The sequence below is a fragment of the Lepus europaeus genome, chromosome 5, assembly GCF_033115175.1.
Source record: "Lepus europaeus isolate LE1 chromosome 5, mLepTim1.pri, whole genome shotgun sequence".
Taxonomy (NCBI): Eukaryota; Metazoa; Chordata; class Mammalia; order Lagomorpha; family Leporidae; genus Lepus; species Lepus europaeus.
The window spans coordinates 37943619-37960463 of record NC_084831.1 but is presented as its reverse complement, the minus strand read 5'-3'; the positions used below and the strand labels follow the sequence as shown (position 1 = coordinate 37960463).

The window sequence follows — 16845 nt, the reverse complement described above, 5'->3', positions numbered from 1 at the left end:
TTGGCTGAACTGTCCCCTCTTCTGAGTGATTATACAGACAGCACAAGTGCTCCTCCGTGTGGCCTGTCTCACGAAGTGGCCCCTCAGCTTCAGTGGCCCCTCTCTTTCTTTTGCAGCTGAGGGCTCTTGCCATCAGTTTTCTACAAGTTAACCTCTATCCCTGTGAAGGATAAGATAGCATAGTCAATATCAAATCAATCAAAGGCAACCCCTGCACTATTGTGAATATGCGCCCAGAAATCTGCCTGTTTAGAATTTCTAAATGTCTCCTCTTATTGGAATGTAAGATTCAAACAAAAGGGGGACTGTACTGTGGTATAGATGGTTTAGCGACCACCTGCAGCACTGGTATCCCATATGGGTGCCAGTTCAAGTCCCAGCTGTTCCACTTCCGATCCAGTTCCCTGCTAATGGCCTGGGAAAGCAACAAAAGATGACTAGAGTGCTTGGGCCCCTGAACCCACATGGGAGACCTGGATGAATCTCCAGGCTTTGGCCTGGCCCAGCCCTGGCTGCTGCAGCCATTTGGGAAGCCAGTAGATAGATAGATAGATAGATAGATCTCTCTCTCTCTGCAACTTTTTTTTTTTTTTTTTTAATTTATTTACTTGAGAGGCAGAGTTACAGAGAAGGAGAAGACAGAGAGAAAGGTCTTCCATATGCTGGTTCACCACCCAAAATGATCACAACTGCTGGCGCTTGGCCGATCTGAAGCCAGGAGCTTCTTCCGGGTCTCCCACGTGGGTGCAGGGGCCCAAGCACTTGGGCCATCTTCTACTGCTCTCCCAGGCCATCAGCAGGGAGCTGGATCAGAAGTGGAGCAGCCAGGACTCGAACTGAACCCATATGGGATGCCAGTGCCACAGGATGCTTAACCTACTATGCCACAGCGCTGGCCCCATATAACTCTTTCAAATAATAAAAAAAATTTTTTAAAAGAAAAATAAAGTTTTCTCAATGTTTATTTATTTTTAGCCACTTGAAAGGCAGAGAAAGAAAGAAAATCAATTTTCCATCTGCTGGTTCTATCCTCAAATGCCCCCAGCAGACATGGCTGGGTCAGAACAAAGCCAAGGAGCCTGGAACTCCATTCAGGTTTCCCATGTGGGTGGCAGGGGCCAAGCACCTGAACCAGCATCTGCTGCCTTCTGGGATGCATTAGCAGGAAGCTGATCAGAAATGGAGTCACCTGGACTAGAACCAGCACTCCTACATGGGATTCAGGTGTCCCACATGGCAAATTTTTTTTTTTTTTAGATTGATTTATTTATTTGAGATGTGGAGTTACATAGAGAGAGGGAGAGACAGAAAGGTCTTCCATATGCTGGCTCACTTCCCAATTGGCTGTGATGGCCAGAACTGCGCGAATCTGAAGCCAGGAGCCAAGAAATTCCTCCAAGTCTCCCACGCAGGTGCAGAGGCCCAAGAACTTGGGCCATCTTCTACTGCTTTCCCAGCCCATAGCAGAGAGCTGGATCAGAAGTGGAGCAGCTGGGACTCAAACCAGTGCCCAGTGGCAACTTACCCCCTTGCACAATACCTGCCCCAGAACCTAAGATTTTTTTTTTTTTTTTTTAAGATTTATTTATTTATTTGGAAGAGTAACACAGAGAGAGGAGAGGCACAGAGAGAAAGGTCTTCCATTCACTGGGGTTCACTCCCCAACTGGCTGCAATGGGCGGAGCTGTGCCAATCCAGGAGCTTCTTCCGGGTCTCCCACACAGGTGCAGGGGCCCAGGTACTGGGGCCATCTTCTACTGCTTTCCCAGGCCATAGCAGAGAGCTGGATCAAAAGAGGAGCTCTGGGACTCGAACCGGCGCCCATATGGGATGAGATGCTGGCATTGCAGGCAGCGGCTTTACCTGCTATGCCAGAGCCAGCCCCAGAACCCAAGATTTAAAAGAACAAGGACTTTGTTTAAATCATTGCTGTTATCAGTACTTAGAACTACGAATGGCACATAGTTGGCTCTCAGCAAGTATTGAATGAAGAATGAAAAAATTAGAGATGCGGTATAAATGATACTCAAGAAGTTTGTTACTTAGTTCCTAGCAGATGCAGGGAGTCATGTGTATGGAGGAAAGTTTTTTAGTTTTTTAAACTCAGACAAATTGAAGTTCAGATGAGGCTCCACCGAAGAGATTAAATATGCTAGAGAATAGAGTGAGCGTTGTGATGCAGTAGGTTAAGCCACTATTTGGGATACCTGTATCCATTTAAGAGTGCCTGGGATCTATTCCTGCATCCACTTCCGATCCAGCTTCCTGCTAATGTGCCTCAGAGGCAGCAGATGATGGCTCAAGTACTTGGGTTCCTGCCACTCATGTGAGAGACCCATCGAGTTCCCAGTTCCTGGCTTCTGCCTGGTCCAGCCCCAGCTGTTGTGGACATTTCAGTCAATAAGCATGTGATGATCTCTGTCTCTTCCTCTCTGTCACTCTGCCTTTCCAATAAATCTTACATAAAATTAGAGAAGAGGTATTCCAGATCCCCTGGTTCTCAAAGGTGGTGTTGGGATCATAGCCACAACCTTTGTGGTAAAAGGCCCAGCCTCCATTTAGCCATTGCACAATGCTAGAGCAAAGGAGAGAGGGTTGGATCTGAATAATAGTTTGCAAACATTTTCACCTTATGACCTTTTTACACCTAAGAATTATTGAGAACCTCCGAAAGCTTTTATTTCTTATCTATTAACATTTGCTAGATTAGAAATTAAAACTTGCCAGCGCCACGGCTCACTAGGCTAATACTCCACCTTGTGGCACCGGCACACCGGGTTCTAGTCCCGGTTGGGGCACCGATCCTGTCCCGGTTGCCCCTCTTCCAGGCCAGCTCTCTGCTGTGGCTAGGGAGTGCAGTGGAGGATGGCCCAAGTCCTTGGGCCCTGCACCCCATGGGAGACCAGGAGAAGAACCTGGCTCCTGCCATCGGATCAGCGCGGTACGCCGGCCATACCGCGCCAGCCATTGGAGGGTGAACCAACGGCAAAGGAAGACCTTTCTCTCTCTCTGTCTCTCTCACTGTCCACTCTGCCTGTCAAAAAAAAAAAAAAAAAAAGAAAAATTAAAACTGAGGGGCTGGCACTGTGGCATAGCAGGTAAAAGCCACTGGCTGCAGTGCCGGCATCCCATGTGGGTGCTGGTTCGAGTCCTGGCTGCTCCACTTCTGATCTAGCTCTCTGCTGTGGCCTGGGAGAGCAGTGGAGGATGGCCCAAGTCCTTGGGCCCCTGCACCCACGTGGGAGACCCGGAAGAAACTCCTGGCTTTGGGAACGGCACAGCTCTGGCAACGGTGCAGCTCCAGCCATTGCGGCCATCTGGGGAGTGAACCAGCAGATAGAAGACCTCTCTCTCTCTCTCTCTGCCTCTCCTCCCTCTGTGTAACTCTGACTTTCAAGTAAATAAATAAATCCTTAAAAAAAAATTAAAACTGAAATTTTTTTTTCTTGTTTTTTGGACAGGCAGAGTGGACAGTGAGAGAGAGAGAGAGAAAAACAGAGAGAAAGGTCTTCCTTTTGCCGTTGGTTCACCCTCCAATGGCCACCGCGGCCGGCGCGCTGCAGCCAGCGCATGGCACTGATGCGAAGGCAGGAGCCAGGTGCTTCTCCTGGTCTCCCATGCGGGTGCAGGGCCCAAGGACTTGGGCCATCCTCCACTGCCTTCCCAGGCCACAGCAGAGAGCTGGCCTGGAAGAGGGGCAACCGGGACAGAACCAGCTCCACAACTGGGACTAGAACCCGGGGGTGCCGGCGCTGCAGGCAGAGGATTAGCCTATTGAGCCGCGGCACCGGCCTTAAAACTGAAATTTTAAAAATATTTGTTCATTAAAAATAAACCTTATATAATAACAAATATCTTTATGAGAAATAATATTTCCAAAAATACATTTAGAGAATAGCAATGTCACAAATCTATTGCAAATTAATGTGTGGATTAATAGAAGACAGCTGGATTTTCTTAACCTCTTCTTTAACATTGTGAAATAGTCTAGTGGAATATTATATGGAAGTGGAAGTATCTGAAGAAAATCTAGGATCAGGTTAGTTGGAAAAAGGAGTATCTTAACAGCCCTCATCAATAACTATGAGTTATTTTTTGATATTATACCAAAACTTCTTATAGTTCCTTAAAGGTGTGCATTTTGAAACCCTTTTCAAGAATATTTCTTACTCTGTGATATTAAAATCCATTGATCTGGGACGCATAGTAGTTAAGATACCAGTTAAAAACACCCGCATTTCACATCAGAGTACCTGGATTCAACATCCAGTTCTGGCTCCTGGTCCAGCCTCCCGCTGACGTAGACTCTGGGAGACAGCAGAGATGGCTCAGGTAATTATGTTGCTGCCACATGTGTGGGAGACCTGGACTGAGTACCCCACCAGAGCCGCTACAGACATCTGGGGAGAGAGCCAGCGAAAAAGATTGATCTCCTCCTCAACTAGCAGGTCATGGGAGGTCTCCTCACTTCTCTAATTAAAAAAAGAAAAAAAAAAAAAATCCAGTGCTGGTATTATGCAATGGGTTAAATTGTCATTTCTGACACCAGCATTCCATATTGGAGTGCTGGATTGAGTCATAGCTGCTCTGCTTCCAATGCCACTTCTGCTGCTATGCCTGGGAAGGCAGCAGAAAATGGCTGAGTACTTGGTCCCCTGCTACCCATATGAGAGACCTGGATGGAGTTTCTGGCTTCTGGCTTAGGCCTGGCTTGGAACTGGCTGTTGCAGCCATCGAGGAGTGAATCAGCAGATGAAGATATCTCTGTCTCTTCCCCATGTCACTATTTCAAAAATAAATAAATAAATAAATACATACATCTTAAAAAAAAAACAACACTGGAGGCAGGTCCACAGACCACAGGACTTTATTAAGATGGAATCACTACTAATTACATGGAAGCTACTTCCTAATCCAAAATCCATGAGGTTGACATGCATTTACAGTTATACAAATGAGAAACAAATGGCATGTTCAAAACCATATGATAGATATCCTGATGCCCAAGCGATGAAGGCCAGAGTAACTGAGTCTGCACATTTATTTCAAGCTGTTAAAGAGTTTGTGGGCCACCTAGATGGAGAAAAGAAAAGGATGTCATCAGCTGGCGTGGCTTCCAAGGTGCCTCATGCCCTGGAACTGTACTGCCTCTCTGTCACCACTCTCCTCACACACCCTACTGCACTTGAACCCTAGTGAACTCCCTTCACTCACCTGAATACCATCTCCCCGGTACCTGGAAGACTACCACTTCTTTTCAGTTCTTCCTCCTTTAGAACTCAAGTTTACATGTCATTTTCTGCAAGCCTTCTCGAAACAAGTCCTTATTCTCACACAGATCTGTCCCTCCTCTGAATTCCCCAGAGACCTATACCTCCCATCTCAGTAATATTAGTATTGCCTATTAAATCAGCAAATATTTATAGTATGCCTACTATATAGAAAGTACTATTCTTTTTTAAAAAAGATTTATTTATTTATTTATTTGAAAGTCAGAGTTACCCAGAGAGAGGAGAGGCAGAGAGAGAGAGAGAGAGAGATCTTCTATCTGATGGTTCACTCCCCAATTGCCCGCAATGGCTGGAGATGCGCCGATCCAAAGCCAGGAGCCAGGAGCTTCTTCCAGGTCCCCCATGTGGGTGCAGGGGCCCAAGGATTTGGGCCATCTTCTACTGCTTTTCCCAGGCCATAGCAGAGAGCTGGATCAGAAGAGGAGCAGCCAGGACTAGAACCGGCACTCATATGGGATGCCAGTGTTTCAGGCCAGGGCACTGTGCCACAGCGCTGGCCCCAGAAAGTACTATTCTAAGTGTTGAGTCAGTTACAGCTGTTAAAAAAAGATCTTTCTGTTGCTTGTGGAACTTGGGTAATGAAACAGGGGCCTTTGTTATGGTGCAGCATGCTTCCCATATGGGTTCTGTTCCAGTTCTGATCCAGCCCCCCTGCTAATGTGCCTGGGAAAGCAGCAGAATATAGCCCAGGTCTTTGGGCTCCTGCCACTTAAGTGGGAGACCCAGATGGAGTTCCAGGCTCTTGGCTGTGGACTGGCCCAATCCTGGCGATTGCAACCCAATCCTGGCCATTTGGGGACTGAACACATTGCTAGAATATCTATCTCAGATCTCTTTCTCTCTTTCTGTAATTCTGCCTTTCAATTAAAAAAAAAAAAAAAAGGCATTACAGAATCAAAGGTAACAGTTCTAAAAAAGAGTGATAAGAGAAATACAATAAACATAAATAAGGTAACTTCTTATAGTGGTAAATGATATGAGGAAAATAAAAGACAGTTTACTAGCTGTTCTTTTTAATCTCTAGAATTTTCTCATTTTTCCAAACTGAAACTTTTTAATCTGTTAATAACTCTGCCTCCCTTCTCCCCAGCTCCTGGCTACCAGCACTCTTTCTGCCTCTATGAATGTGACTACTCTAGGTGCATCATTTAAGTGGAATAATCCAGTCTTTGTTCTTTGTGAATAGATTATTTCACTTATCATAATGTTCTCAAGATTCATCCACATGTTGGTATCCTTTTTTATTTTTAAGGCTCAACAATATTCTATTGTGTATATATACCACATTTTGTTTATTCATTTATCCTTTGATGGACACTTGAGTTGGTTCTACCCTTTGGCTACTGTGAATTCTGCTGCATGAAAGTGGACAATTATCTGTTTGAATTCCTGTTCTCAACTCTTTTGGTTATATACCCAATAGTATAATTGCTAGTTCATATAATTCCATGTTTAATTTCTATTTTCAAATATATATATATATCTGTATATATGTATATGTATATGTATATATATTTAATTTGAGAGGCAGAGAATGAGCAAGAGCAAGAGTTGGGGGCAGGGCTGGCGCTCTGACATAGCATGTAAAGCCACCACCTGCAGTGCCGGCATCTCTTATGGGCACCAGTCCTTGGGCCCCTGCACCTGTGTGGGAGACCTGGATGAAGCTCCTTGCTTTGATTGGCTCAGCTCTGGCTGTTGTAGCCATTTGAAGAGTGAACCAGTGGATGGAAGACCCCTCTCTCTCTCCCTCTTTCTCTCTAATAAATAAATAAATCTTAAAAAAATAAAAATAAAAAAGTTGGCCGGCACCGCGGCTCACTAGGTTAATCCTCCGCCTTGCGGCGCCGGCACACCAGGTTCTAGTCCCGGTCGGGGCACCGATCCTGTCCCGGTTGCCCCTCTTCCAGGCCAGCTCTCTGCTGTGGCCAGGGAGTGCAGTGGAGGATGGCCCAAGTGCTTGGGCCCTGCATCCCATGGGAGACCAGGATAAGCACCTGGCTCCTGCCATCGGATCAGCGCGGTGCGCTGGCCACAGCACGCTACCGCGGCGGCCATTGGAGGGTGAACCAACGGCAAAGGAAGACCTTTCTCTCTGTCTCTCTCTCACTGTCCACTCTGCCTGTCAAAAATAAAATAAAATAAAATAAAATAAAATAAAATAAAATAAAATAAAATAAAAAATTAAAAAAAAAAAAAAAAGTTGAGGGCAAAGTGAGGAGTGGGAGATCCTTTTCTCCTATTCAATCTACAAATGCCTGCAACAGCCAGGGCTCTGGGCTAGGCTAAAGCCAGGAGCAAAGAACTCAATCTCAGTCTCACATGTGAGTGGCAGGAACCCAATACTTGAGCCATCATCTGCTACTTCCCAGGGTACACATTAGCTTGAAGCTGTAATCAGGAATGGGGCTGGGACTCATACCCAGGCATTCTGATAAAAGACACAGGTATCCCAAGTGGTGTCTTAAGTGCTATACCAAATGCCTGCACTTCAATGTTTATTTCTGAAGTATGTAATTTTTTGTTATTCCAAATAATAATCCATTTTATAGATAGAACACATTTTACTTATTGATTTATTAGCAGATAAACATTGATGTTGTTTTCATTTTTGGGCTATTAAGAATAATGCTTCAGGGGCTGCCGCTGTGGCACAGTGGGTAAAGCTGCAACCTGCAGTGCCAGCATCCCATATGGGTACCAGTTCAAATCCCAGCTGCTCTTCTTCCAATCCAGCTCTCTGCTATGGCCTGGGAAAGCAATAGAAGATGGCCCAGTCCTTGGGCCCCTACATCCACATGGGAGACCGGAGGGAAGCTCCTGGCTCCTGGCTGCGGATCGATGTAGCTCCGGCTGTCACAGCCATCTGGGGAGTGAACCGGTGGATGGAAGATTTCTCTCTCTCTCTGCCTGTCTATAATTCTGCCTTTCAAATAAATAAATAAAAATTTATTTTTTAAAAAAAGAATAATGCTTCAGGGCAGGCACTTGGCACAACAGTTAAGATTGCTGCTTGGGATGCCTGCATCCCATAAATACCTGGGATCAAGATCTGCCTCTGCTTCTGACCCAACTTCCTGTTAATGTGCCTGAGAGGCAGCAGTACTTGGGCTTCTGCCACCCACATGAGAGAACTAGATGAAGTTCCTGGCTTTTGGCTTTGGCCTGGTCTAGCCCCAGGTGTCACCAGCATTTGACGAATGATCCAATGAATGAAAGATCTCTTTCTCTCTTTGTCATTCTGCCTTTCAAATAAATAAAAATAAACAAAAGAATCAAAAACACTTTTTGGATCAGCTGCTATATATAAGCCACATAGGAAGATAGAGAATATTTTAAAATTTGTTCCTTAAAAGTACAAAATCTAGTTTCCTCACTATTTAGCAGTTCAAGTTAGGATGTTATTTTTCTCCTTAGACTATGTTTCTATCAGTAAAATAAGGAAAATGACACCTATGTCCGATGTAAATGGAAAGGATTAAGTAAGATGAATCACATAAAATGCTCCACACCATACCTGAGATCCGCTGCGGCCACAGTAAACAATTACTGGTGGGCCTGCAGATCACAGAACAGAAGTGTGTGGACACCAGGTGTCTCCTGGCCACTGTAACCTTTCCCTACCTGACTTCAGCTTGACTTACACAGTGGTCCCTTGCATGCAAAAAGTCAAAGAGCTCTTCCGTGCAGTCCTCTTCTGTGTGTGATCTGGAGGACACACGCTCATCACAGAGCTCCAGTCGCTCCCGGGCCTTGACACATTTCTCCAGCTGCTCGCACTGCTCTCGCACGGTGGTTAGGGGATCCTGAAAGATAAACAGAGAACAAAATGGGGATTTTTTGGGAGACCCACCAAACATACATGCTTTGATGAACACATAACAACCAAACCAAGGAGCTGCCTCTGAATTACCGTGCAGAAGGCCAGCTGGCAGAGTCACACTGCCGCCAGAAATGGCAGAATGGGGTCTCCCATTCAATTCTGATGCTAAGTGGTAGGGTAAAGTTTCACATTCCTGCCTTCCAAGGTTGCCAGTATGCACTGAAAGCCTCAGTCCTATCTGAAAAACAAGGTGATAAAGGAAACCTGGCCAAATTTCAAGTAGATCTACAGGAGGCCTGACTTGTTAACAGAGCACTTTGGGATATGTCATGTCTGAAATGTCAGTTCCCCTGTCTGAAAACCAGCCTCAGCATCCCCAAGCACACAGCTGCCCAGCTAGGAAGGCAATGCTAACATGGAGAAGGACACTTGAGAAAAGCTCCTTTCAGAGCTCTTTATTAAACCACAAACAGCAGACAGCTGAGTGCCATGCCCTTGAGATGCTGTGTGCCCATTGGTACTACAACTGAAGAAGCCCCAAACCCAAAATAAGCCCCCAGGCCCACACCCTAAATGCTCCACTGCACAGGAAGCATTAAGGCTTACTCTAACCCCATTCTCTCCAAGGTGGCAAGTGAAAACTCCTTAAAATGCCCTTAGAGTTTCATGAAGCTCAAACTTCTTGCTTTTTCTGAGATGGTTCCAAACCTCAAACAGCTCTTACCACTAATTCCTCCTCTTCCTCTTCTTCCTATAAAAAGAAAACAAAATTAATGTCAACAGCAGTTTTATGACATGTAAATCCTCAATCATATTGATGCTGTAATTCTTGAGAACAGCATTGTATTAGAATTTTTCTGTATCTTATGATGCTTTGACATCTTAGGGGCCTTGCTAATCCTGCAGCTTCTCCTGCCCTCCCAGGGCAAGCTAAGTTTTCAATGAACTTGTTTTTAAAAAATATTTATTTGCAAGGAAGAGAGAGAGACACAGAGAGATATTCCATCTGTTCCATCACTCCCAGTTAGGTCTGGGCCAGGCAGAAGCCAAGAGGTCAGGAACTCCATACAGGTCTCCCAAAAGGGTAGCAGCAGCCATGTACCTTGGGCCATCATCTGCTGCCTTTCCAGGCACATTAGCATGAAGTTGTATTGGAAATTGAGCAGCCTGAGCTCCAGTCAGTACTATAACATGGGATGCTGCTGTTATAAGTAGCAGCCTAACCTGCTGCACCACAATGCCAGGCCCCAGCTAATTTTTTGAGATAGCAAACAACTTGCCTGGGATCATCTATCCATATACAACCCAATCAAACCAAGTCTGTGTAGCCAACAGCTCCTTAACCTAAATCTCATATATTATATACCAAGACTCTGAACTTGAATTCAGAAAATGAAAATGGCCAAATCTCAACTCTTCTTTATCCAGAGGTAAAGATGGTTATGTCACTGCTTTTTGGCTTGCTAAACCTTAGGTCCCTCGGTAGACTAAGCATCAATATAAGTACACCAAAGGTCTACACAACACCACTACAAACTTGGAAACATCAGGCCAGGGCCCACAGGCCATGTAAGACCTGTGAAACCATTTGGTCTGGCCCTGCCAAGGAAACCACAGGCAGGATTTGAAATTCAACAAATCTAACAGTAGGCTAATTTTTAAGCTGATAATTTTGTATGGTCCATAAATGATGTTACAAATATCCAAGTGGCACTTGAAAGAAAGAGTTTCCCACTCCTGCATTAGGACCTTTTTGAAAATCAGAGTTATAGAAAGAGAGTAAGAGGCAGAGAGAGAGGTCTTCCATCTGCGGGTTCATTCCCCAAAAGCCACAATGGCCAGGGCTGGGCCAGGCCGAAACCAGGAGCCAGGATTCTCCTGCATCTCCCATGAGGCTGCAGGAGCTCAAGCACTTGGGCCATCCTTTGCTGCTTTCCCAGGCACATCAGCAGGGAGCCGAATCAGATGTAGAGCAACTGGGGCCGGCGCTGTGGCTCAACAGGCTAATCCTCTGCCTTGCGGCGCCGGCACACCGGGTTCTAGTCCCGGTTGGGGCGCCGGATTCTGTCCTGGTTGCCCCTCTTCCAGGCCAGCTCTCTGCTATGGCCTGGGAGTGCAGTGGAGGATGGCCCAAGTCCTTGGGCCCTGCACCCCATGGGAGACCAGGTTAAGCACCTGGCTCCTTCCTTCGGATCAGCCATTGGAGGGTGAACCAACGGCAAAGGAAGACCTTTCTGTCTGTCTCCCTCTCTCTCTCACTGTCCACTCTGCCTGTCAAAAAAAAAAAAAAAATAAGTAGAGCAGCTGGGATTTGAACTGCCCACAAGGAATGCCAGCGCTGGATGCAGTGGCTTCACCCACCATACCACATCAGTCTCCTAACTATTGATTTTTTTTTAAAAGATTTACTTATTTATTTGGAAGTCAGAATTACACAGAGAGAGGAGAGGCGGGGGGTGGGTGGGTAGGTGTCTTCCATCTGCTGGTTCACTCCCCATTTGGCCACAACAGCCGGAGCTGCGCAGGTCCAAGCCAGGACCAGGAGCTTCCTCTGGGTCTCCCATCCGGGTACCCAGGCCCAAGGACTTGGGCCATCTTCCACTGCTTTCCCAGGCCATAACAGAGAGCTGGATCAGAAGTGGAACAGCCGAAACTCGAACCAGAGCCCATAAGGGATGCCGGCACTGCAGGCGGTGGCTTTACCCACTACGCCACAGTGCCGACCCCTTGATTTCTGATTGAAGTGCACAACTTCAAACTTTTCTTTCTTCCAAGGGCAGCAGTATAAAAATTTCCCCATAAAATTAATATAGGCCAGGGCCAGCGCTATGGCATAATAGGTAAGTACCACCTGCAGTGCCAACATCCCATATGGGTGCCAGTTTGAGTCCTGGGAAAGCAGTAGAAGATGGCCCACATACTTGGGCCCCTGTACCTGTGTGGGAGACCCAGAAGCAGCTCTGGCTTCAGATCGGCCCAGCTTCAGCTGTTGTGGCCATTTGGAGAGTGAGCCAGTGGATGAAAACCTCTCTCTCTTTCTCTCCCTCTCTGTAACTCTGCCTCTCAAGTAGATAAGTAAATCTTAAAAAAAAAAAAAGAGAAAAAAAAAAAAAAAGGCCTAAATATAGGGGCATAGTGGAGTCTAACCAGCTTCCAAATCTGCCATAAATAATGTGTTTAGGGCAAGCATTTGGCCTACTGGTTGATGTTCCTCAAGACAACTGTGTCCAGGGTTGGCATTGTGGTTCAGAGGGTTAGCCTGCCAGTGAGATGCTGGCATCCCACATCAGAGTGCCAGAATGCCAGTTATAGTCCTGACTGCCCCACTTTCAATCTAGCTCCCTACTAATGTGTATGGGAAAGCAATAGAAGATTCTAAGTACTTGGGCCCCTGCCACGCAAGTGGGAGACCTGGAAGGAGTACTGGGCTCTGGTTTCTGCCTGGCACAGGCTTGGTCACTGCAGCCATTTGGAGATAATGAACCAGTGGGTAGATGATCTCTCTATGTCTATCCCTCTCTCCCTGTCACTCCGCCCTTCAAATAAATAAATAAATCTTTCCAAAAAAGAAAAAAGGCACCTATGTCCTACATCAGAGTACCTGGGTTCAATGCCCAGGTCTGGCTTCTGATTACAGCTTCCTGTGAACCCTGAGAGGCAGCAAATGATAGCTCAAGTAGTTGAGTCCCTCCCACCTGGGAGACCTGGATTGAGTTCCCGGCTCCCAGCTTCAGCCTGGCCCAGTCCTGTCATTGTAGGCATTTGGAGAGTAAACCAGTGGATGAAAGCTTTTCCTCTCTTTCTTGGTCTGTCAAATAATTCTCTTTTTTTATTTGACAGGTAGACATATAGACAGTGAGAGAGAGAGAGAGAGAGAGAGAGAGAGAGAGAAAGGTCTTCCTTCCGCTGGTTCACTCCCCAAATGGCCGCTACGGCCGGCACTGCGCCGATCTGAAGCCAGGAGCCCGGTGCTTCTTCTTGTCTCCCATGCGGGTGCAGGAGCCCAAGCACTCGGGCCATCCTCCACAGCAGAGAGCTGGACTGGAAGAGGAGCAACCAGGCCTAGAACCCAGTGCCCATATGGGATGCCAGCGCCACAGGCGGAGGATTAACCAAGTGAGCCACGGCACCGGCCCCATCTGTCAAATAAAGTTTTACAAAAAAAAGGTGTTTGCCTGCCTGTACATGCATGTGGCGACATCTGGAAGAAGAGAAAGAAAAGGTATACACGTGGAATCTTCAAAAAGTCATGGAAAATGTGTATTATGAAAAAGCTATGCAGATTTCAAAATGTTTTCACATTAAAAGTTATCTTTTAACTACATTTCCCATGAATTTTTTGAAACACCTCATAGGGAAAGAAAAATAACTAGCTCAGCAATCATGTTTTCAAAACCCCAATACAGGGACCGGCGCTGTGGCATAGCAGGTAAAGCCGCCACCTGCAGTGCCGGCATCTCATATGGGCACCGGTTTGAGTCCCCGCTGCTCCACTTCCAATCCAGCTCTCTGCTATGGCCTGGGAAAGCAGTGGAAAATGGCCCAAGTCCTTGGGCCCCTGCACCTGGATGGGAGACCTGGAGGAAGCTCCTGGCTTCAGATCTGTACAGCTCTGGCTGTTGCAGCCAATTGGGGAGTGAACCAGCAATGGAAAACCTCTCTCTCTTTCTCTGCCTCTCCTTCTCTCTCTGTGTAACTCTTTCAAATAAATAAATAAATCTTAAAAAAAAAAAAATAGAATCTGTGTCATCCTCTACCATCAAGGAAGGGACAAAAGTTCGACATAAGCTGAGAGTGAGGGGGTAGGGCAGGCTCAGCTGTAGCCCCAGCTACTTGTTCTCATAAATGGCAAGGATTTTTTTTTCTCAACATGAAGATGCTATTTAAGATGCCAGTTCTATAAGGTTCATTATTATTTTTTAGCATTTATTTACAAGGCAGAGAGCGTTCTCATCTGCTGAGTCACTCTCCAAATGCCTGCAATGACTGGGCCGGGGTCAAAGCTGGGAACACAATTCAGACCCGAAAAAAATTCAGGTCTTTCATGTGGGTGGCAAGAGCCCAGTTATTTGCGTCATCACCTGCTGCTTCCCAGGGTCTGCTTTAGCAGGCTATACTCGGGAGCCAGAGGGAGGACTCAAACTCAGGTACTCCAGGGTGGGATGTGTGCATTTTAACCAGCACCTTAACTACCATGCTGCATGCCCACTCCATGAACAAGGTCTCTTAACCTTCTTTTTTTTTTTAAGATTTACTCTATAGAGAGGCAGAGAGAGAGAGAGAGAGAGAGGGGTCTTCAATCCACTGATTCACTCCCAGTTGGCCACAACGGCTGGAGCTGTGCCGATCGGAAGCCAGGAACCAGGAGCCTCTTCCAGGTCTCCCATGCGGATGCAGGGGCCCAAGGACCCGGGCCGTCCTCCACTGCTTTCCCAGGCCATAGCAGAGAGCTGGATTGGAAGTGGAGCAGCCGGGACTTGAACCACTTGAACTGGGGCCCACATGCACTGCAGGTGGTGGCCCTACCCACCACACCACAGCTCTGGACCTCTCAATCTTTTCTTTTAAAAAAATTCACACTGAGGGGCTGGCGCTGTGGCATATTGAGTAAAGTTGCCTCCTGCAATGCCCGCATCCCAAATGGGCGCCAGTTGAGACCTGGATGCTCCACTTCAGGTCCAGCTCCCTGCTAATGCTCCTGGGAAAGCAGAAGACGGCCCAAGCTCCTGGCTTCGGCTTGGCCCAGCCCTGGCTGTTGTAGCCGTTTGAAGAGTGAACCAGCAGATGGAAGATCTCTCTCTCTCTCTCTCTCACTTTGCCTTTCAAATAAATAAATAATTTTAAAAAAAAAATCCATACTGAAAAAATCTTCCCCCCAAAACCAAAAATCACACTGTGCTTAAGTTAGAAACTAGAAATAAATATTATATAAGACCTTTATAGCATTCCATTTATTAGCAGTGCTACAGCACTGACAAACCTGTGTCAAAAATATCATGGCACATTTTGGAAACACAGATCTGCTTCATGTAAAATTTCCAGTCAGTGAGAAAATGAAGGTCATGTTAAAGAAAAAGACATAATCCCCAGCAATTATGGGTTCTTCGTGAAACACCCTAGTTTTCTTTATTTTCAAGTTGTGGTGGTCCAGGCTGGCAGTGTGGTGCAGCGAGTTAAAGCTCCAGCCTGCAGTGCCGGCATCCCATATGGGCACCAGTTCGAGTCCTGGCTGCTCCACTTCCAATCCAGCTCTCTGCTAGGGCCTGGGAAAGCAGTAGAAGATGGCCCAAGTCCTTGGGCCCCTGCACCCACGTGTGGGAGACCTGGAAGAAGCTCCTGGCTTTGGCTACGCTCAGCTTTGGCTCTTGCAGTCATTTGGGGAGTGAACCAGCAGACCGCCCCGCCACTCTGTACTCTCTGCACTGTCTCTACCTCTCTCTGTAACTCTTTCAAATAAAATAATTCTTAAAAAAAAAAAAAAAAAAAAAGGTTGTGGGCACCACTGAACTTTCCAAGGCTGGTTCCAGCTCTTTCTGAAAATAAGAGTAGGAAAAAAATTAAGGGATAAATGAGTTTCCAAATTCAAATTCAAACGGCCGTCCTGAAGTGTTCAAATAAACACAGGGAATGAGGCTGGAAACGCAAAGCCAGTGACGTCTGCATGGCTGTGCGGCACCGTGGCTGAGTCCCGGCTTCAGAACTGTGCGGATGGGCTCGATTCCTGCTTCACCGTTTGTTACCTGTGTGTCCTTAGACAAGACACTTAACCCGTCTGTGCTACTTTCCTCGCCTGTAAAAACGGTACTAACACGTCTTTTAGGACATACTATTTTTAAAAATATCAGCATCTGTGTAGATGAAATGAACTAGTACGTAGAAAGCACTCGGAACAGCAAGCAGTCCACACACACTCCTTATATCGGCCGTCTGGTCTGGGGAAGAACTCCCTTTCACCACATTCCTACCCTGTTCCCCAAGACACAACCTCTCTCCTAGCCCCAGCCCCAGGAAAGAAAGAAAAGCCCGTTTCCACCAGGATCAGGCCAGATCTCCCAAACCAATCCTGTTCTTACAAAAGTTGATACAGCATTTTCGATCTCGTCACACTTCCACCACATTTATAGAATGGGGAAGCCGAGGCCACAGAAGGACTGGTCATCCACCTGTCCAGAGCCACTAGGCGAATTCGAGGAAGGGTGGAGGAAATTCGCTGGATCTACAAACCCCAGGGAGGAAACCGAGGCCAAGAGGACCCCGAGCGTGTTTTGGCGGGCTAGGTCCTGCGCTTCACTCCCCAAAGGCAAGAGGGTCGAGCCGATCTCGTTGTCTTACCTCCTTGGGATCTCCGGCCCCGGTCAGCATCTTTTGCTCATCCTCCAGTCCCATGTCCGTCTACGGTTCTGGATTCAACAGTAGCAGCCACACGGTACCCACTCCACTTGGGGATCAAGAAGGACTTGTAAGGGTCACTCGACGGATATCCGGCAATCTGGCCGGAAGTGCGGCATACTCCTCGCAGTCGCGAACACACGCTCTGATCGGCATGTACTATCGGCCAGAGGCAGAGGGTAGGGGGAGCTGGTATTTGAGCCTGAGGAGTCTTTACGAAGAAACATCCATTTAGTCATTCCAGACCCAAATATGCTGACCTGAGAGGTTTTTTTAAAAATAGTATGTCCTAAAAGACGTGAAGAGTCTGCCAACTTATTCGACATTTCTTTTGCGGAGTTC

General features: G+C 46.7%; 1 protein-coding gene across 2 annotated transcripts; it reads right to left on the bottom strand.

The window, feature by feature from the left end:
- Positions 1-4844: 4844 nt before the first annotated feature.
- Positions 4845-16623, bottom strand: LOC133759751 (cytochrome b-c1 complex subunit 6, mitochondrial). 2 transcript variants are annotated; one of them, XM_062191235.1, is made up of 4 exons: positions 16447-16611; positions 9839-9865; positions 8936-9097; positions 4845-5073 (listed from the first exon to the last, which is right to left on the bottom strand). In XM_062191235.1, exons 1-4 carry the CDS (start codon positions 16498-16500, stop codon positions 5041-5043), a joined length of 276 nt encoding a protein of 91 aa, XP_062047219.1. In that variant the 5' UTR covers positions 16501-16611; the 3' UTR covers positions 4845-5040. The 2 variants fall into 2 exon arrangements, with proteins under 2 accessions (XP_062047219.1, XP_062047218.1); XM_062191234.1 differs by lacking the exon at positions 4845-5073 and adding an exon at positions 9205-9352 and having other exon boundaries at positions 9008-9097; positions 16447-16623.
- Positions 16624-16845: the final 222 nt, after the last annotated feature.